At 36.1% G+C, this 22344-nt stretch overlaps 1 protein-coding gene and 1 long non-coding RNA gene across 8 annotated transcripts; one reads left to right on the top strand and one right to left on the bottom strand.

Annotated features, from left to right (window-relative positions):
• Positions 1 to 1581: 1581 nt before the first annotated feature.
• LOC149678620 (Golgi-associated plant pathogenesis-related protein 1-like) lies at positions 1582 to 16929 on the bottom strand. 4 transcript variants are annotated; one of them, XM_089836558.1, is made up of 6 exons: positions 16613 to 16747; positions 16460 to 16518; positions 11549 to 11651; positions 8461 to 8760; positions 2847 to 3051; positions 1582 to 2784 (listed from the first exon to the last, which is right to left on the bottom strand). In XM_089836558.1, the coding sequence occupies exons 3-6, from the start codon at positions 11624 to 11626 to the stop codon at positions 2633 to 2635; spliced, it is 735 nt and encodes a 244-aa protein (XP_089692684.1). In that variant the 5' UTR covers positions 11627 to 11651; positions 16460 to 16518; positions 16613 to 16747; the 3' UTR covers positions 1582 to 2632. The 4 variants fall into 4 exon arrangements, with proteins under 4 accessions (XP_089692684.1, XP_089692682.1, XP_089692685.1 ...); XM_089836556.1 differs by having other exon boundaries at positions 16439 to 16518; positions 16613 to 16746; XM_089836559.1 differs by lacking the exons at positions 16460 to 16518; positions 16613 to 16747 and adding an exon at positions 16791 to 16929.
• LOC149678621 (uncharacterized) lies at positions 16920 to 21728 on the top strand. 4 transcript variants are annotated; one of them, XR_016366104.1, is made up of 3 exons: positions 16920 to 17058; positions 17132 to 17361; positions 17422 to 21728. It is a non-coding gene; the product is annotated as an uncharacterized LOC149678621 (long non-coding RNA). The 4 variants fall into 4 exon arrangements; XR_016366103.1 differs by having other exon boundaries at positions 17132 to 17357; XR_016366102.1 differs by having other exon boundaries at positions 17132 to 17357; positions 18116 to 21728.
• Positions 21729 to 22344: the final 616 nt, after the last annotated feature.

Raw genomic sequence — 22344 nt, forward strand, 5'->3', positions numbered from 1 at the left:
AAACGTAAAAAAAATCTTTGCGCCTAAAAAACCCGAAAAATACATAGACTATTTAAGAAGGCCTATTATGAGGTCACCCTTAGAGAATAGACAATACCAAATTATGGATAACTCGTAGACCAAATTAATTTATTTTCCGTTTTTAACTATAGGCTGCGTTCAGTAACACTCATCAGGAAAAACATCGATGTTTGGGAAAATGAAATCGGTGTTCTTTTGACGTCATGATGACGTTGCAGTTGCTGAACGGCGCAATTTTGTGTAATCGATGCTTTTCTTAATGGCGACGATATTATGATAACGTTACGGCAGAGGTTTAAATAATAAATGCAAACTATTTACAAAGATATTGTACTTCAATTTATCAATTAGATCAAAATTCTGTCAGAATCCATTTTTTACCGAAATAATTTGTATTATTACCCATAAGGATAATATTTGTCAATTCTTTATTATTTTCGATTGGGATGTAGTTCCCCCCATTTTTTTTTTTTGCCGCGGCGCAAAATGACGAAATTTACGACATGAATCCGATGCTCATCAAAAAAACCTCCTCTCACAGCCGATTTTTCTGATGGGCATCCGATGAGCATCATGACGTCACGCCCAAAGACGCGAAAAACCGTTCAGTAAAACATCGATGTCATCTTTTAGTCATCGATGTTTTTGATGCCGGTTACTGAACGCAGCCATAGTTTATGTATTTAGATACGTAGAATTTGAATACACACTTTTTTTTTTGCTCCTAAAAATGTTTTAATCTTAAAATAATAATTCGAAAAAAAGCGATTATCTCCCTCTTCGCCCCACCCTATTTGAATTTCCCATAATATACAGGGATCCAGCCTGCCTATCTAATTGCCGAGTACGTCACGAAACAGTAATTTTTTAGCAAGCACCATACCGCCATCTTTCATTTTGATAAGGTAAATCCCAAGAACAACCAATAGGGACCTAACAACTTGCTACGGGGAAGAGATAGTCTGACGTCACGCAGCCCCCTCTGGTTGGCATTTTTGCATGTAGGGGGATGAAACTCGAGAAAGAGATAGAATTAAGGGTGTGACGTTTCAGGGTCAGAACTGTAAGCTCCCTATGAACAACATTGTCTGTCAACTGTACCAATGTTAACGTTGCTACCGACTATGTCATCTCTCAATGCAATCTGATACCCAACTACGTCATACAAAAACCTCGCCCTCCAACAATATTTAATATCTCTAGAGCTATCTCAGTTGTGACGTCTGCGCCTAGGCAAACGTCACGGCCTTAGCTTTGGCAGTTGACGGCCATATTTGGTACCGCTTTTATTCTATGGGCAAATACCATGGGTGACGTCACACTAAGGTTTCTGAGATAGCTCTATTTTAACTTGAAAGTTTGTTTACATATTTCCTTCAAAGCGAAGCTTTGCGGTTCAGCTAATCACCGATAACTGGATCTAGATGCAACAAAAATATAGCCCCTCATTTCAAATGTTTTGCCAAAGGTTTGGCCTTCAACTCTATCGTTAAATGTGTCAACTGTTATCAGCAGATATAGTCATAAGCGAAACTTCTTATATCACTATACACAACAATATCCATTTACAAAATTTATTGAATGCAAATATACTTTTGAATATATAAATAATTTTAATATATTATCTTGTACGGAATGTGTAGAGATTATTGAAGAATCTTTGGATTGAAGCTGTACACACATAAAACATGTTGAAATATATTTCAAGACTTCAATAGGCATTATTACTTATTTCTTTCAACTTCGTTAATACAATAATATTGGGACATTAACGAACTTACACGTATCATTATACACTATGAAAAGTCTTGGCGTTGATAAAATAGTAACGTTGATCAACTACACGCACTGAGTGTGCGATGGTGGAATTTGGCTGTATTTGTTTTTACCAATTCAAATTTGATTATGAATAAAAATAATGTAAATCTCTTGAATAGTCGAAAAATGGCAGAAACCTCGTGGTTTTCAAAATTTTTTTATAATCCCGAGGAAATTTATACCAAAGGCATATAGAAATTACAGAGAGTGAGGCACCCAATATGATGTTTACGACACGAAGAAGAACTTTCTCTAGCTTGATATGGTGGACCAATCACCGTTATACTTTAATGTTACGTTATCGTATTCTAACAAGAATAGTTCGGTTGTTTATTTTATTTTTGGCATTTGGGTGTTAGAATATTTGTGGTTCATGTCATAAAATTGTGATTTAAACGAAATTGTTTACATAAATCACCCCTTCTTATAATTAGGACAATAACAATTGGGTCTAAAAAAAGAAAATCGTAGTAAAAGGTCAAAAGGTCAGGAAAAATCGTAGTAAAAGGTCAAAAGGTCAGGAAAAATGGTAGTAAAAAGTCAAAAGGTCAGGAAAAATCGTAGTAAAAAGTCAAAAGGTCAGGAAAACCTAGAAAAGTTATGGAATTTGAATCTGAAAATTTTCGTGCAAACCCTTGTTGTGCAAACCTAACAAGTGTAAATCGGTTTGCACGTGCACTCGCGCTACTACTCGTAAATACTTTTTCGATAACTCAGGAGCAACAACGCTCTCCATACTGTCTCACTTTACGTTATTTCTATATGCCTTCCTTAATACTTGTCGATTTACTAACTACTTGGGCGGGAAAACATTTTGAGGGAAGGAACCCATCATGTTTCCCGCAGGATCGTAATTTGCTACAACGTAGTGCCATCCTCCGGGAGCTGTGGCACATGCAATACCCAGTTCCGCGGACTCTTTCCAGACAACTTGAGTGAAATGACCTTTTAAAGTGACAAAAATTAAATACTATGAATGACTGGCATTTAACATTTCATGTAATTACCAGTTCCACTTGAAAATCCTGATCCAAATTTATAATCTTTTATCTCGGAGTACCAGCTATCGACGGCTTCTTGGCCAGTCACTACATAATTTGGATCAGACGTCATCTTTGAATATAGATTTTCTCCGTAACTGTTTGGGCTCCTATGTTGCAAACGTCGCGTCGACGCCAAATGATTAGCCCATTCTTGAGCGTAGGAACATAACTGAAATCGTTCAAAATAGTGGATAATAATTCCAAAAATTTCATCTATCTGTCAGGGTCTAACGTTTCATCTGCTTGTTCAAGTAAGTTAGCGTCGACCGCAAATCACGTAGCTCTGTATAAAGTGTAGAAGTATTTACGATGGCGAAGTATGGGTTTGTCAAAAAAATTACAGTTTGTAAAGTGTATGTGTATCATATGAAGGCAAAGGTCGGGGCCGGATTAACAATTTTTTGGGCCCTAGGCAAGGCTTTAGTTCCGGGCCCCCAGCTCCCCACAGACCACAGTTTAAGAGAATCTAAGAGACATACTATTTTTCATATCTTTAATTGATTTAACACTTAACTGCATATTTAAATTTCTTTTTGAACTCAATAGTTAAATTTCTTTCTAACTCAAAACATTTATCTCTTTATAGTCTATGAAGTCGTTTAGTAAATCATTTTCAATATATATCAAAGATAAAGATCTTAATTTATTCTGGGCTAATATGGTTCCTAAGTAGTTTTTCACTCTTTTTAAAGTTGAAAAGTATCTTTCGCCACTTGCATTGCAAACACAAGTAAATTCTCAAAATAATTTCTAAGTGTGGAAAAGTTGAAATTATATTATTGGTACGAATGAAGGAATGAAAGAATTCTGGGTTTCTGCTTTCTTCATTCTTCAAGAAATGCTTGAAATGTTCGTTTTCAAGCTCTTCAAAATTAAATCATTTCTGCCAATTCTTGGAAAGCTCCAGAGAAAGATTCATCGGGGGCATTAATGTTTAAAATAGGTTTGAACTTTTCATCAGTGTCCTTGTTAACTTCAGATTGTTTTTAGTATTTGTCATTAGATTGTCACGTAAAACCCTTTTGTTTTGAAAGCGTCCCGTCCACTCAGTGTGGTATCATCGTTTTTAGCCACATCGTATGATGTACATCTACGATCAGGCTCTTAGTTTGGCCTGCCCTGTTGTATTCGTACTAGTACTAGTACCAGTAGACGTGAAAGAGTAGCGCGTTTGGCAGTATAGAATTTTTCTTTCGTAATTTAGGGGAGAGTGAATGGGAGTGAGGTGATTTTTACGTTCGTGTATTTTAAGAGGATGGGGATAATAATAGTAACTTTAAGCATTGCATTTAATTGTACCAGTAAGGTTAAGCATTTTGAATTGTGTTTTAGGATTGCTCGACATATTTAAAGCGAGATAGAGGATTATGGTGTTACCTTAATTAAAATGGAAGGTTTAATACTCCCTTTAAAATTCCTGCCACCCGTCGACAATAAGGGTTTCACACTTTCAATCCCGCTCCCCTATTTCAAAATCCAAAGAAATCGAGGTGAATTTTTTAAAAGCAAAAGAAAGTATATTCTGACGTTATATTTAGAATGGTCTTGAGGAGATGTTTGTTATTAGAAGTTACGTGTATTTCTCCTCTAATCGAGAAGAATTTTAAAAGAAAGTACTAGCTTGTTGCCCTGGATATTACAACTATAACGTAAGTAAATTTATTGAAGTAAGGATTAAGGGTTATTATTTATGTTAGGGCATCGAGGGGTTATTCACTCTCATTTTCTGTACTTCTTTTAATGGGCATATACGGGTATTTCTGTTAAAGGATGCTCATAGTGGGGATACTCACGTTTTCCGTTCGTGTCACACTATTATAATTATAACAGAAGTTATATACGTGGGGTGGCGTAGCGGTTAGCGCTTTCGCCTCGCAGCAAGAGGATCCCGGGTTCGATCCCGGACTGTGGCACCGGGTGAAAATCTGGGAACAAATCCTTCTGCGTAGAGTTTGCAAGTTCTCTCCTAGCTTGTTAAAAGGAGTTTTCCTCCGCGGTCTAACCCGGTTTCTCCTTTCCATCAAAACTTGCAGAGGTTAACGGTAATAGTTAGTATAGGGCGCTGTAGGTTAGCTGTGGCATAGGGGCTAGCCACCACCCCTCTATGCAATGTAAAGGGACCCACCTGTAAACAAGCCACAGGCCTAGTGTGGAAATCCCTTCATAGACAAAGCTTAGATTATTATTATTCATTAAAAAAATGAAGTAATCATTTTAAAACAGTTAAGGTAACGCATCAAGGGCTATTCAATCAAATTTCCTGTACGCCTGTCAAGTACGGTACGAAGCGGCTACTATTACGAGCCCAACCCTTGGGTCGCCTTGTTCTTTCTATTCTAGAGGGCCGGTAGGCCCTTCTAGATAAGAACCCACACCCTCCCGTAATGTTAAAGAAATAATTCACAGATTTTAGGCTTAGCGTCCCATAGAAAAAGCATGGGATTTTTGGTGGTCCACTCCATCGAATAACTCAGAAACTACTGCGAAGTTAAGGTTCGTAACACTTTTGAATTATCAAGCAACTATTAAATGTTGAACGTCTGAAGTTTGATTAAGAACAATTAAGTCTAAGTATATTATTTTAAATAATTTATAAATCATGGTTAAACCGTTAAATATATTACACTGTTTGCATAGGATAACGCGCCTGCCTATGAAGCAGAAGATTGCAGGTTCGAGTCCTGGCAAGCTCGTTGATTATTTTTACAGATCTTTTATTCAACTTAAATGAAATAATTCTATAAATACAATGTTTAGATAATTTTTTGCAAGGAAGTACGGGCTTGTGGCGTAATGGATAACGCGTTTGCATTCGAGGCAAAACATTGCAGGTTCGAGTCTTGGAAAGCTCGTTGTCCATTTTTGATGAAGAATCTTAGTATTTACAAGGGAAAATTCTTAAGTAACAAATTTTCAATGAAATGTGCGCGTGCTGGCGCGTGGTTTAGACATAACTTTTTTTTAAATCTATACAGAAATGTCAACTAAACTTAATTGAGTCACTAACCGCCTTTTCATATGAAATAAGTTACTACCCACCTATCTATGGTGAATTAATTTACCACCCGCCTACCAATTGTGAATTAATTTACCACTTCCCTGCCAAATGATTTTAAATTTTAATCTTTCCCATAAAATAATGAGAGGCACTTGGAGTGAGCCAATATGCTCATGAACATCTTACTGGAACATCGAATTAGTGACGTTTGACAATCATATAATTATTTTTATAATATATTAATACAAATTAAGGCTGAAGGAACAGATATTATATAAAAAAGACTTGGTTTGCCCAAGCCTTAAAAACAAAACGATAAGAGTTTTTCCAGTTGTCTGAAGCGCAGATATTATTTTTTTCTATTGAATTTTAAAGACAATCCGTATTTTACTACTCTTTAGAATTTAATTCAATCACCTGATTTTACTGCTAATGGATTAGTTTCCTATAAATTAATTGAAATAAAAAATTACTTATCTCAGATTTTTCAACAACAACTCCATTTTCCTGAAACATTTTATCATGCATTTATTATGTTGAGGGATATTGTGTAAATTTAATCAAATTAACACTTTCTTTTTTAATTTCGGAGAATTTTCATTTCAAAAAGTTTTAAACACATCAAGTTTTCATGATGTTGTCAACTAAACAGCAACTCAACCAACACTTCTAAAATCTTCCCCACAAGTACTGATATACACAGTTCAATAATTGTGACTGTGCCTAAAGAAGAAACGAACCCCTTCATCAAATATAAGAAAGGTGATAACAGCCCCCTTTGTATTCGAAAAGACCGCATATAATACATTATTAATGAGAGTATTATTTGAAAATTAAAGTACGTTCTCCCTTGAAAAGAAAAAAATTCACGATAAAATGTTTCACGAAATGGAATCGTTCTTGAAAAATCTGAGATAAGTAATTTTTTATTTCAATTAATTTATAGGAAACTAATCCATTAGCAGTAAAATCAGGTGATTGAATTAAATTCTAAAGAGTAGTAAAATACGGATTGTCTTTAAAATTCAATAGAAAAAAATAATATCTGCGCTTCAGACAACTGGAAAAACTCTTATCGTTTTGTTTTTAAGGCTTGGGCAAACCAAGTCTTTTTTATATAATATCTATTTTGTAGCTGAGCAATAATTTAAAATATTTCAAATTATGACGAACACCCTGAATAAAGCTTATCGAGGAATCATACAATGCAACTCCAGTGTTTAATGACGGTCAGTAACAAAACGAATTCAAAATGATGTTTATTTCTCCGAGGATTGCGACTTCTGAAAATACATTTCCATTGAATTTTTATGTTTCTTTTAGTCTTTATCTTTCTTTCTTTATAAATTGCCATAGTGTTTTTGGGTAACGGGTTTTTCAACATTAGGCTGCCGTTACATCTCACCTGGCTTTCCCATGGTGTCAGTGACGTTATGTTTTGGTAGAGAAAGAGGGGGAAATATATTTTTGGGTTTTTCATTTTCTCAATTTTTGAAAACTAGCTGATTGCGGGCCCCTCAGATATCCGGGCCCTAGGCAATTGCCTAACTTGCCTAGTGGTTAATCCGGCCCTGGCAAAGGTGTATCATATGATGGCAAAGGCGTATCCAAAATGTACCTTCAAATTTGTTCATCATTTACCTAGTGAAAGAACTTGCCTCATGCTAATGTTAAATTATTATTTAAAAGGCTTATACCCTTTGAAATTAACTTTCGGTAGTTCGAAATCGTGTCAGTGCACGTTAGTCAGTTATATTAAGAAGCATAGGTCGAAAAAAGAACAATGGAGCCTAGCTTAAAGGGACCATTCGAACCGTGTGACATACGATGATCTTCCTCATAGAGCTGGTAGGTAAAAAGGAGAAGAGAACTAACAGCCCCTTTAAATGGTATCACTGATAGCTTGCCACAACCTTGAATATCGTTCTATATTGTCAATTTGTTAACAGGGCGACGGTGATGGTGAAGGGTTGAAACAATTTTACCACAGGCAAGAAACTTGCGGAACCCTTTGAAGAAAATATCAACCCACAAAAACAAGCTTATCTATTAGAGCTTCGTAGCTATCTCTGTCTGGCCAACCAGTGATATCTAGAAACCTTCAGCAAATACTAATCCTAACATCCAATGAAGAAATACTGCTGGAACAATAGGAACGTTTATTGCACCTCATTCTATTTACTCATTTTGAAATGTTAATACACGACATAAATGTGTAGATATTAAATTGAATACCAGCCATGTTTACAATAACTCCCCTAAAAAAATAAGGCCTAAATAAAGAAGGACATGTTTCCCGTTCAACATGGACAAGGATAAAACCGTCATGTCAAGTCTATAACAGATATCCTATAGATCATAAGTCCATAAGATATGTTTCATAAGTTTGTCACTGGTTTCTCAGAGTTTGCCATGAAGTGACGTAAATGAAACGTCAGATTCTCGAAAAGCAACGCCTGGTCGAAAATGATGCATGCTATTGGTTCCCTTAGAAACCATTTTTTAGTCTGTTTGTTATGAAAACCTTCGAATGCAATTCGAGGTCGACTTTGGTAAAATTCTGATTTTACGCGTACTTACTTGAGGATTTAGTTTTAACGGTGCTACACCGTGTTTTTTGCGGTAGTAATTGTGTCTTTCTAAGCTATCCTTTTGAAAATCTCCTATTTTTGCTGGAGGGCCATTAGAAATAGGCTTCGCAGAAGGCGATGAAATTGGCTTAACAGCGGGCGAAGAAGCCGCTGGCAAAGAACAATATCCCTGAGATGTATTGACAGTCCTCGTGTTGCTAACCGTAACCTTTTCCTTGACAGTGTTTGTTGATTTTTTAACTGATCCATCGTCGAAGGTTTCAATAATTTCAGTGATGGTTATCTTTTCCTAAAAACACAGTAAAGTATAAGTTTAATACTTGGTCTGTTAAAGCAAATATCGGCTCCTGTTGCACCCCTAACATTCTGGCTGATCTTCTACACAAAAATTTTACCTTGCCCAAGGTAGTAGCCAATCAGAACTCGTCCATGAGGGCGGAGCTAAAACTAGCCTTTACTAAGCTTGAAAGGGCCAGTTAACTCCACCCCTCGACAATGGGACCATCAAGTGGCATTTGTTTAAAATAAACCACAGCCGAAACTTGGTTTAAGAGACTGCATTTAGCCTTCTAAATTAATCTAATTTAACAGCTTATGGCAAAAATCGTAGGCAAAGTACGTACAGCGCCTCTATTCAAGCCATTATAATGTGAAACACTAGCCTAAGACATCCTTTATTTGAATATTTCGAAAATGATAATAGAATGGGCATTAGACACACTTGTTTTGATCTAAACATAGGGCACTAGTATATCAAATGCTTTTTTGTATCATATTCAAATCGAGAAAAAGGTTGTTTCAAAACGTAGTGCTTGAAAAATAAATATTAAAGAAAGCGACCTTAGTCGCGTGCTGGCACTGAGTAACGGGTGTTAAACATACTTGAATTGTTTAACCAGATTAAAATATTTTCATACTTAGATAAGGTGATTAAACACGGAGAAAACTTTGAAAACTGTAAATATATACAGGGTATTTCTTATGAGTCTGCCATAAGACACTGTAGCAGACAGCGAAAAAAAGTCAAAACATTAGCTTCGGAAGCACGGACCGCCAAACATCGACCAGCACACATGAGGAGTAAGACATATCAGCCTATCCACCTTGTTTTGTCAATTTCAATAGCCTCCAATATAAGAAGGTTAAAGAGTCTTTATGTAGCAGAAGTGTACGTTTAAAGGCACAAATGTGCCCACGGAGCTTGGTGTGCTTAAACTGGTAATGTAAAAGTAGTTCAAAGTGTAATAGCACGAGATATTTTGATCAAAACGTCTTAATAACGATGTTAACTTGGTACAAATAAAAGAAACATTAACTTTAGTCTCTTGTGCTGTTACGCTTTGAACTATTTTACATTACCAGCTTAGGAAATCTTCTAGCTTTAAAGGTACACTTCTTCTAGATAAAGGCGTATTAACGTTCTTAAATTGGAAGCTATTGAAATTGTCCAACAAGATGGTCACTCTGATATGGCTTACTCCGAATGTGTGCCAATTTCCTTGTTTCAGGAGGCAATGTTTAGGGGCCCGTACCTCCGAAATTAAATGTTTTAGAACCCATGTTCTTTGACACTTTTCATTCAGTCTGACCCTAAGAACACACCTTTGAAATTTGAATTTATGGCAGACATATCAAAATCTACCTGTATATTTTATAATATAAGAGATTTCGGGATGGAATTCAGAGTTTTCAAAGCTTTTCCAGTGTTTAATCACCTTATATCACAATATATAATCAAAATATATTTATTTATTTATATGTATAGGAGATTTCAAATTCAAAATGTTTCTCCGTCGAACTTTGCAGTTTAAGCAGTTTAAATAAAATAAAAACCACCTAAAACCCTAATTAAGATCATAAAAAAATTTAATTTAATTTATGACCTTGTCAATTATCAAATTGAAAAACACAAAATACACTACACTAACTTCCCATTTAATCTTGAGTAATTACTCTATATTTATCAATATCTCAATCAACGCCCACATGTTGTTGTACAGAAATGAATTTAACAAAACAAACTTGTCAGGGGACAAAATTGAAATAAATATCACTATTTTCCATGAGTCAAAGGTTTCCTTAGATATGTCGTCTGGCTTAACTCGCTATCTCTTCAAGAACCCAATAAAACAAGCTACCGAAAACAAGAAACGAAAGGCCTTTTTCGTAGTCAGTGTGTGTACCCCGAAAAATATTACGCAAATAGACACACCTCTATCAGATCCTTGTTAATTCACTATATCCTGGCGGGGACACTCTACATGGGGAGTCTTATTAACGGTAGAGGTGAAGTAAATAACGCACAGGCTATTCTTCAGTGTTCATTGTCGTTCGGGGTTTTGCATTGGTAGAGATAACGCCTCATGAGCTCGTTGTTGGTAAAGATAAGAACTTAAAAATAACCTAACGGACTGAAAGGCTAGCGACTAGAAAGTTTGGGTCAATGTTTGTTAGTCCATTGTAACTAAATGTTTGGGATCCCATTGCTACACATAACGAATTTTCTACGGTCACTCTTACACACTAACGAACGAGTCACATAAGTGTATGCGAAAACACGTACCATAAAAAGAGATTCGAAAATAAGGTTTCAAAGGTGAAAACGATAAATTATGGAAAAGTGAGAAATTGTTAAAAATGTCACAATACACGCCGTATAACACCTTGAAAGTTTGCCTGTTTTTACAACGAAATTACAATATATTTCAACTTGATTCATAATTAAAATTAACAAAAAACATCCTCCAACATTCAGTTTTTCTAAGGTGTATGTGTATAATAAGATACCATAAACGCTAAAAACAACAGGGTTTTGCATAGTTAATGCGCTTACAATATAGTTCCTTTATAAAAAGAGGTTTTAATCGAAGCTATAAATTTAACTACTTTTCGAGTTTTAAACATAGCTTTAAGTTTAAAAGTATCACGCCGTTGCTCATGATCAAGTAATGTATAGCTAAGCAGCAATAATTTTAAACGTTAATTATATCTCTTGCCTTTATTTGCATTAACCATTTAGTAACATTTAACTATTCGCGTGAATTCGGTGAAGAGAATTTTAACGAAAACTAACTTACCCCACCACTGACGGAAGTTGAGGTTTTTGTTTCGGTTTGAACGACATTCGAAGAAGTCGTTTTTGATTTTCGAAACATGATCTAACGATTGAGCGCCTCACTCCTGCAAATATAATTAACCGATTGCCGTTATTTACGGAATTTATAAAGAGAATTACAATTGCGAAATATTTAATCCCTAGGTTTTCGGTAACTATGGCAATTAAGAAAGAACTCAAAGAATGCGATGCAGTTTTATTGAGGAGCTGTTTCCGACAAAAATATGATTCGAGAGATAGATATTATCGCGGAGTTTGTTCCTTCTTTACGGGCGGAGAAATATAGTCGAGATAATGTCTAATTTCCGTGCTGTTTTTTTTTAATTAAAGGGATACTTAGATGTCTTTATTTATTTTTGGGGGAATTTGTCGGCATAAGTTTATAAGATATGTTCCATAAGTTTTTCACTGGTTACTGAGATCTTGTCATGAAGTGACGTAGGTGAAACGTCATAGTATCTCGTAAAGCGACGCCTGGTCAGGCGCCGTCAAAGGCTTAGTAATGCACACTAAATAGGAAGATGGTCTGCAAAATTAACCGAGTGCAGTCAATTCTAGCTTGTCGTTCTCGAACTAGCTCTCAGCAAGTCTCTAGCATTACGAAGTTATAGGAAGTGTCATAATTATCGAACATATCTTAAAAACTTATGGTGTCGGTTATACATAGTTTACAGGCATGGAGGATTTCTACTATTAATACGAGGAGACCAAGCGACTTAGAGAGTAAAATCGTCTGCTATTTTACACTCTAAGTTGCCTGGTCTCCTTGTGCAAATGGTATGAATCCTCCTTGCGTGTAAACTATGTATTTACCTTCCGTAAACTACCGGTAATGTAACAAGTACCACCGTAAATTACTGATTTATATGATACCGCAATTTTACGATGGTAATTGACTGTCATAAATTACCAAACCATTTTCAAATTCTTGCGATCAGAGTCAAACCATTTTGAGTTAAACCAGGTTAGGACTACCGTGCAGAGGCTATAAAAATAAACCCATTTTATTTCAAATCCAGTTTTTCCTTAATTTCCCATTAGTTCGCACTGTTTTAAACACCCAAACAAGTTATGAATTACTCCCAATTCAAATCTGGTTCACTATATACACGTGAAAAAATAAATTACCATAAATTACCGACGTTACCGTAACTTCATTTCACCTGCCACGACAATATCGAATCATTTGAAAACCGTTCATCCTAATAATTGAGTTACGCTAACTTTGAAAATATAAACCTCTTGTCAGTCTGGTATAGTTTAATACAATTAACCACATGAAGTTTCATACTCAACGGAATACTGTTCCAGAAAAGGTGGAAATGGAAAGATATAAGGGAGAATATTTAGGTTAAACTTTTCACTGAACTCAGCTCCCCCTTTCTCTGCACCGAGACTTTTAATATTCTGTAGCACTATTAACAACCCTATTTATCTGAGCAATTTGTAGTTAATAAGCTTTGTCTGGAATTTTTAATGCTAAACCCAAATTACTTACAAAGTACCTAAGGGCTGACTTGAAGCCTTGACTTTTAAATTAAACATACACTGCTATAAAACGCTACCGCGTTCATTTAAACAAGATAATTGAACCGGGAGTTCAACCCTTATTCATAGTAAAGAAAGAGAACAAGCTGGATTCTTCTAGTCAAAACTTTAAATGGTAGTAAATTTTGCTAAATTCTATTAAAGTTCCCTGTTTAACTAACTATTTCTTCAATAGACCATTCAAGTAATTGCTTGAAGAGAAAAAAACACACAGGTGGGAGATCGCTCTCTTAGGCTCTTTCCTTCCCGCCAACAGGCTACACGAGACGGAGGAATTGGCCTTATTGTACTCAGCGCCACTGGCGATAGGCCTGGAAACTACTCCCATAGAGACTGGGTAATTTACGAACGTTCGCAGAAACACCGCCAGGTGGATCGAGTGGCGCCATCTGACGGTAATTCTGCGAACCTTCGTAAAGCACGCAGTCTCTATGGGAGTAGTTTATAAACTCTCCGCTAGTGGTGCTTAATAGGAAGGAATAATGCTAACGGCGCTGCATTATCGCAAAAAAAGGACAAGGTGCCCACGTGGTGCCTGTGACGTATTTCAAATAATTTTTACCCATCGTCAATACCTACTTTACAGTCCCTTTAACACCCACATTATACGACGTGAAAAAAAACAATTGTTTTTGATCTAATTCTAAGAATCATTTTAGTAACTCTTTTGGACTAATCCCTTCATAATCTCGAATTCCGTTCCAATCTAATCTAAAAGCCGCGTACTGTGCAATAATTGTTTCAGCTGTCAAACATATCAACCAAACCGTTTAATAGGCCTTCAACCTGATATAGACCTAGCTGATACACCTATTTTATATTTTTGAAAGGAAAAGTTCCCTTTTCCAGAAAGTGCATTATTCATATAAACCTCACTCATCATTGGGAATATTATGATGATTGACAGCAACTCTTTGACATTTTTAAAGATTAGACATCATTATCTCTAAATTGTTCGTATTTTCTAATCAATAAATTGAGTGATTTTAACTCTTAGTTGACTAATTTGAAGTTATCTAGTAACGAAATAGTACAAAATGGAACAATAATCTTTAGAGCTAAATTTTAAAAGGTTAACGAGTAGTATTTACTTCTGCTAATTTTTAGATGGTCACATTGTGTAGGATGATCTTAAAGGGTATGTAAAGGGGGCTTTGGAGAGTGGGTTAAAATTATTCGAAATATGTCATAGGCATGTGCCTGAGGAAAGGCGTATTTCAAAGAAGCCTAGTTCGTTCAATTTCGAAAACTATAGCACTTCGGGGAGTTGACGCTGCAATCTGGCGAAAAACAAGGACTAGGTGTCCAGTCCCACTCCATGTGGAGGTTTTGTATCTTGGCGTCGCGTGGTGCCAGAGATTTATTTCAATATAATTTTTACACAACAGTCAACTAGTTGAACTAACTTGAACTGCATCATTACATCAACTAGGTGGTTCGTAATAATAAAAATTGATCAATTTGTTGAGAATCAGTAACCCAGGGTTATTTGGGTTACTGGCCTAATTTCTAGGATACTAGGCACAAATTTGTTGCGTCAACTTTAAGAATTTGACCACATAAAGCCACTTTCATACCACGTGAAAGGGATTATAGTTTTGGTCGCCAGGCATGAGGGTGGAAAATTTTCTGCTAGCTCATTTTATCGACTGATTTTATTACACCGTGTGTTTCTAATAAATCTGAGATAAATTATAGAGAATTTTCTTTGGGTCAGACTAAGTGAAAAGTGTCAAAGAACATCGGATCTGTGATATTTAGATTCGGAGGTATGGGCCCCAAAACATTGGCCTATAAAACAAGTAAATTGGCATATGGAGTAAGACATATCAGAGTGCCCATCTTGCTTAGACAATTTCAATAGCCTCCAATCTAAGAAGAGTGGACATTTTGAACAATACCTTTAAATTCCGATGCTAACTTGGGACGAATAAAGGAAACATTAATTTCAAACTCTTATAATGTTATGTTACACTTTGAACTACTTTACATTACCAGCTTAGGCACACTTGTACCTTTAAACGTACAGTTCTGCTAGATAAAAGCTCTTTAACGTTCCTAGATTGGAGGTTATTGAAATTGTCTAAACAAGATGGGAAAGCTGATATTTCTAACTCCCCATGTATGCCAATTTCCTTGTTTTAGGGGCCAATGTTTGGAGGTGCGTACCTCCGGAACTAAATGTTTTAGACCCCATGTTCTTTGACACTGTTCACTCAGTCTGATCCAAAGGACACTCCCTTTTAATTTATGACTAAACTTATCAGAAACAGACTGTATATTTCTGACAGTAAATTTAAAAATTTCTAAATTTAATATTTTGGTAATTAAAATAACCAACAAATCAGTTAGTTAAATTCTACTTACCAAAAATCTCGGTCACTCGAAACTTAAACGTTACTTAATGTAATTTAATGATCTACACTAGGTCTGTAGTACAATTATTTTAGTTCTAGATGGTATTAATTGCATATTAATCAAATATACAGTATATTTTTCTAACACTAGGTCTAGTTGATACGAAACCTTAACTGTTGATAATTTAGAACTAATGAAAAGTTGGGAAAATATCTTAACCACTATAGTCATAAATTAATATCTCAATATCAGCAAAAGTTCCTTGTTGATTTTTTGTCGAAATATTTAATATTGATGAAATAAAGTTAGTAATAAAGCCATTGCAAAAGGCATTTCACTCTGCTCTGATTTTGTATTCAAGCGTTCACTTATATCGCCGTGTTGTGAAACTCGGTTATGACAATTATCTTAAGCATATTATTACACAATTCAAGTAACTAAATATGCAAAATTCATGGAGTAATCTACTTTCCGGGAGAGTATTTGCAGGCCGGAATACACATTGCGTGGAGTTACATTTGGTATTTCCATATTCTTTCAAGCGTAACATAACAATACGTACTAGCATAGGTTCATAAGATATGTTCCACAAGTTTGTCACTGATTACTAAGAGCTTGTCATGAAGAGACGTAGGTCATAGATTCTCGTAAAGCGACGCCTGGTGAGGTTCAACCAAAGGCTTATTACAGACTAAATAGCAAGATGGACTGCATAACCGCGTGTTGGCAATTCTCTGGTTGTTCTCGAACTAGCTCTCAGTAAGTCTCTAGCATTATAAGTATAGGACTTGTCATACTTATGGAACATACCTTATAAACTTATGGTACGAATAAAAACATAACCGGTGAACAAGAAATCTGAGTTATAAGCCCCTCGTTTAGCCAGTAAAGAAAATATTAAATTTCAAGTGAAATTAAAAAAAAAAAAAAAGAAATAGTAACTTACCACAAAAAAATTAACAATTACCTAATTTTAGAAATTAAACAAATTTTGACGAAAAATATTTAGATAAGTAACGCACGCAGCTAAGAGCAAATAAATAATTAAAATAATTAATTTATAAATTTTTAAACGTAATTTTCGCTACGAAAAATAGATAACACCGCGATGATTACTAACCAACGACATTACAAACATACGACCATATCCATATCTGCAAGAAAACTAACAACAAATTACCCCAAATTAAGCTAAAACTCTCGCCTTTACAGCTCGCGTCAACAACTTAACTACATATTAATTTCTAAATTGCGCCATTAGATTAGAAAGTAAAAACAAAGTTCAACAAGACTCTTACCATGAAGAGAAGATACAAGAAAGCCTCAAAAAACAACAGAGAATTCGTCAAAGAAACGGAAACAGTTTAAATAATTAGAACAAGGGCAAATTAGCTCAGTTCCACTTTGATACTTTGATGAATATGTCAAAAAAAAATTGCTAGCCAAGAGACCAACCACTCTATTGTACTATTTCTTTTTAAGCAAGGTACTGTACAAAAAATGTTTTCGTAGACGGAAGAAGCTTAGGCACTTTGTTAGAAAAACAAAGGACCGTTCGCCGAACCGGTAATCTCAATATTTCCTCATACTCCAAAAAATATGATATTCAAATAATAATAATCCTATTCAAATGAGTCAGAAGGTGACGACGAGCTATTGTGGCGCAGGCGGCCAATGCGAAAGTAATTCACGATTAAAGGAAACAGCCGACTTCATTAGGAAAGCAGCGGGGAAGCTTTAATAAGGTGGGGATAATTTAATTAAGAATGACTTAGCGAGACGAACTTTACTACGAGCGAGCGAACGTACGAACGAGCGAGACGGGGGTGTAACTTAATTCTACAAATCTTCGATGAATGTATGTGGTATGTACGTGCTTTAATAGTGGGGGGTGAGGATTACCATCAAGATGAAGTTTATATTTCATAGGTTTTAGAAAAGTGGTCTCAAAACTAAAACTAAGTTTTGATCGATCTATTGGAGTTTCTAAAACTGAAGTTTTAAAAGTTGTGATACATCTTTTGGCCGATTATTAGTATAATAATAGCAAAGGCATCCGGGGTTGCCCTGTCGGGATTTTTAATTAGTTTTTGGGCCGCCATTTTAAAAGATGGCGGAAAATCGAAGCCCAAATGGTAGAGGGCCAATCTATAGGATATGGGGAACCAGTATATTAAATATTGCGAAAGTCGGTTGAGACGCACGGATGTTATTCCATAAATAATGGCGGAGGATTGGAAAATGCTTTCTTAGTACGTGCCTACTACTTAAGAGTAACGTCCCTTCTAGGCTAAGAGGTTTTTGGCTGGGTGTTGGTTATCAATCAGTCAGTCATGACTTTGACCCGTATATTGATTTTAGGGAACTATATTTTGAACAATTTCTACGTTTGTCTTTGCCCTATAGGACCAAAAGGTGTGATTTAATAGCCTGTGTAAAACAAGGTCACTAAATTAAACTTCTAGAGACAGTGACAGTTTTTTGTAGGCCAAAAATAGACTTAAAAGAACTTCGTGGTATACACATTTTCGGTAGAATAATAGTATTTTAAGTGTATTTTGTATATAAACCTAAAATTAGATCTGAAAACCTCATGACACGGTTTTTATCTCTCATGACCCAGTCATGTGTCGAAACAAAGCGGTTGGGAAACAATGCCATTCATTGTCAGGAACCAATCAACTATGCATACTTCCGATTCACGAACCTTAATTCCTACATTATGGGAGGTCGCCATCTTGGGTTATTGTCAAGAAGCACCGCTAGAGGCAGTGCGAGTCGACTCCGCTTCGCTTCTAGTGAACTCTAGCTCCGTCTGTCGTTGCCTCTTGGCGTTAGGGAAAGAACCTAAGACAGTCCCGCCCCTTTGCGTTGGTTTCTCGCTAAGTACTTAATCAATGGAATGATCTACTCGAGAGATATGAATTTGGATCCAAAAGTTACCCATCGGTTTAAAGGCTACTATCTCTTGAACCAAAGTTCAAGACTAAATAATGCTCTAGTGGAACACTTCCCGGAAAAAGATATTATATATATCTCTGCAGGGTCTCTGAATATCGGAATCATATTTTTTTAATTTTTTTCGCACCCTTTGACATCTTTCTTTGACCTTGTTGTTTACGGAAATGAGACACGGCGATGAAACGCTTTCACGAGCTTCACATTGCCAAAGATAACGAAAAGAAGATATCCCCATATCTTTCGTCGTTTAACAGAAACGATTGCTCGTGACTGATCTTTCTCGATAAACGTCAGACGCACGAAATCTCTCCATCTTGCATTACCAATTCAAATTTTGATTTTCAATTTAAAATGACTTGCAAGATTAGACGTACGGATGAAGGTGGTTCTTTAAATTTCGACTGTAACTTTTTCTTTATTAGATTTCGCTACAGTAAACGTTTTCCGGTCGTTTCATTAAAGGGATGTACAATGCGTTTTGTCAAGAACTATATTTTGAAGTAGTAGTGTTACTATTTCCTGGAGTAGTGATTGGACGAGCAGTGTCACGTGACTGTAAGCGTGACTGCAACGACTCGGCGGATAGATTCAAGAGAAATGGTGATGCCCATTCCCAAAGCACTGATAACGCTATGAAATTCGAGCATGCACAGTAGAGTTCTATTTCATGGAAGACAAGCTAGATATAGGCCCATCCCCTGCATAACACGTTGTACATCCCTTTAAACGGAGCGGCGTGTTTTAGTACATCTATCATTAGAAGTGAGGATCTAAATCATTGTTAAGCGCAGGGTCCTCAGCTATAATTATTAACTACCTCCAGTTTTGCAACATTCATATTGAGCCTCTTAAATTTTTACCAAGTACAAATGACTAATTAAACAAAAAATAATGTTATCTGTTTTTTTGGCATAAAATCAGGGAAAATTTCAAAAAGATAGGATTTTATAGGAAATTGTGCAAAGAAAAAGTATATAACTTTCTACAAAAAGTAGGGTTTTATAGGACATTCTGCAAAGCACAAACGTGCGATTTTATAGGACATTCTACAAAAAGTAAGATTTTATAAGACATTCTACAAAAGATAGGATTTTATAGAACTTGGCATAAAAAGTACGATTTTACTGAATTTTGTATAGAAAGCACTATTTTATAGGACTTTCTACAAAAGTATAATTTTATAAGACTATCTACAAAAAGTAGGATTTTATAGGACATTCTGCAAAGCACAAACGTGCGATTTTATAGGACATTCTACAGAAAGTAAGATTTTATAAGACATTCTACAAAAGATAGGATTTTATAGAACTTGGCATAAAAAGTACGATTTTACTGAACTTTGTATAGAAAGCACTATTTTATAGGACTTTCTACAAAAGCATAATTTTATAAGACTATCTACAAAAAGTAGGATTTTATAGGACATTCTGCAAAGCACAAACGTGCGATTTTATAGGACATTCTACAGAAAGTAAGATTTTATAAGACATTCTACAAAAGATAGGATTTTATAGAACTTGGCATAAAAAGTACGATTTTACTGAACTTTGTATAGAAAGCACTATTTTATAGGACTTTCTACAAAAGCATAATTTTATAAGACTATCTACAAAAAGTAGGATTTTATAGGACATTCTGCAAAGCACAAACGTGCGATTTTATAGGACATTCTACAGAAAGTAAGATTTTATAAGACATTCTACGAAAGATAGGATTTTATAGAACTTGGCATAAAAAGTACGATTTTACTGAACTTTGTATAGAAAGCACTATTTTATAGGACTTTCTACAAAAGTATAATTTTATAAGACTATCTACAAAAAGTAGGATTTTATAGGACATTCTACAAAGAAAACACTTATTGTAGTCTATTCAAATTCAGATTTGAAAAACCTTTCGACTTTCTCTCGATAATAAGAATTAAAATAAAAATAAAAAAGTAAATAATCTAAATGATAATAAAGAACATAAGAATTAATGGTACTCCGGAACAATGACTTGTAAGGAAAACTAATTTCCGAAAACCGTTTAGTACGTCTTATAATCTCTCTGACAAACGCTTTAATTGAATTTCAAGAAGAAACGCGAGCTTTAATTTAGACAACAATTATTGTAAAGGTATACACCTAGTTTATCTGATCTAGACGATTTCCTTTACGTACGATTAAAGAATAGAGCTGAAACAGCTATAGTCGAGAAACACAAAATAAAATTGGTCACTCACCCCTGTTGGAAAGCTTCTCCGCTAAGCGTATTTCTCTTTTTGGCCAAATCAGACTTTTTACATCTACATTACGAGGAGCCGGTTGTTGGATCGTTAGAGCTCGGAGAGCCTGGCCATCCGGGGATGGATCAAGCATTGGAAATTCAGCTTCATCCCGCTAGGCGACCAATGCATTTTCATTCAGTATTTTTTTTTATTTTATGGGTTGTAATTGTAAAGGGTGTTAGGAACGCATAGTACTTTATTTACTATTCGTCGAATATCGAATTTTTCGGTTTATTAAGGACATCCATCGGTGCGAATTTTGGAAATGACCAAATAGTGGTAGCTGGTAGGTTTCTAAATTTGGACTAAATACCGGTTCAGACCAAATTATTTTACTAAATACCAAATTATCGGAGAGGAAAAGCAAGGCCATCTAGCTCATAAAATCGAAACGGCCCCAGTCATAAAACCAAATGGTCGGTTTATTCAAAGGCGGCCATTATTTGGTATTCTAGAATAGTGAAAGCAGTGCTTAGAGCAGCCCACTATTTGGTCGAAACGAATACTTTCAAAGACAATGCAAAAGCCCAGTACTGTTTGATTTTGAGTCGAAATTGTTCTATGACAATTTGACCCAAGTATAACCTTCCTGAGGAAAAACGGAAACGTGGTGAACAGTAGTGTTTACTTACCGTAGCCATACTATAGCTATGAATAATGGGGTCCGCTCCACAGACAATATGTTTAAGGGGTCCAAATCCAATGGATTAGGCGGCCCTGCCTCCAATGCCTTCTTTTCAGTTTCTTTAATTAATCTCTGATCCAATCGTCGGTTTCGAAGTTAGGCCTGCCTTTTAAAATTAAACGGCATCTCATTGGTTCTCTTGAACCTCAGTCAGTACGAAGCGGGAATGACGTTTTTTTATCAATACATACCAATATCCTCGTACAAGGTCACCAAACAAATAGCATAATGGTGGGCGTGTATAAAATACTTAGGATTGAAGAGAGCCTGAAAAGGTTCAAAAACCACGTGGTACCGACAACCTTGGATGAGGACCGTTTTTCTCCCAGACCACGTGGTACCGACCACCTTGAATGAAGACCGATTTTCCCTAATACCACGCGGTACCGACCACCTTGAACGAGGACCGATTTTCCCTAATACCACGCGGTACCGACCACCTTGGATGAGGACCGATTTTCCCTAATACCACGTGGTACCGATGACCTTGGATGAGGACCGTTTTTCTCCCAGACCACGTGGTACCGATTACCTTGGATGAGGACCGTTTTTCTCCCAGACCACGTGGTACCGACCACCTTGGATGAGGACCGATTTTCCCTAATACCACGTGGTACCGATGACCTTGGATGAGGACCGTTTTTCTCCCAGACCACGTGGTACCGATTACCTTGGATGAGGACCGTTTTTCTCCCAGACCACGTGGTACCGACCACCTTGGATGAGGACCAATTTTCCCTAAATACCACGTGGTATCGACGACCTTGGATAAGGACCGATTTTCCCTAATACCACATGGTACCGACGACCTTGGATGAGGACCGATTTTCCCTAATACCACGTGGTACCGACGACCTTGGACGAGGACCGATTTTCCCTAATACCACGTGGTATCGACGACCTTGGATGAGGACCGATTTTCCCTAATACCACGTGG

This window comes from Phalangium opilio, unplaced genomic scaffold, assembly GCF_054372755.1.
Source record: "Phalangium opilio isolate 3A_F unplaced genomic scaffold, DU_Popi_V2 ptg000042l_1, whole genome shotgun sequence".
Classification (NCBI taxonomy): domain Eukaryota; kingdom Metazoa; phylum Arthropoda; class Arachnida; order Opiliones; family Phalangiidae; genus Phalangium; species Phalangium opilio.

Bases quoted from the DNA above. Each gene is read 5' to 3' on its own strand.
- LOC149678620 (XM_089836559.1), bottom strand. From the start codon at position 11,626: ATGTTTCGAAAATCAAAAACGACTTCTTCGAATGTCGTTCAAACCGAA. The intron at 8,761-11,548 runs GTAAGTTAGTTT...CTGTGTTTTTAG, and splicing joins CAACTTCCGTCAGTGGTGGG to GAAAAGATAACCATCACTGA. The intron at 3,052-8,460 runs GTAAGTACGCGT...GAACGATTTCAG, and splicing joins CGTTAAAACTAAATCCTCAA to TTATGTTCCTACGCTCAAGA.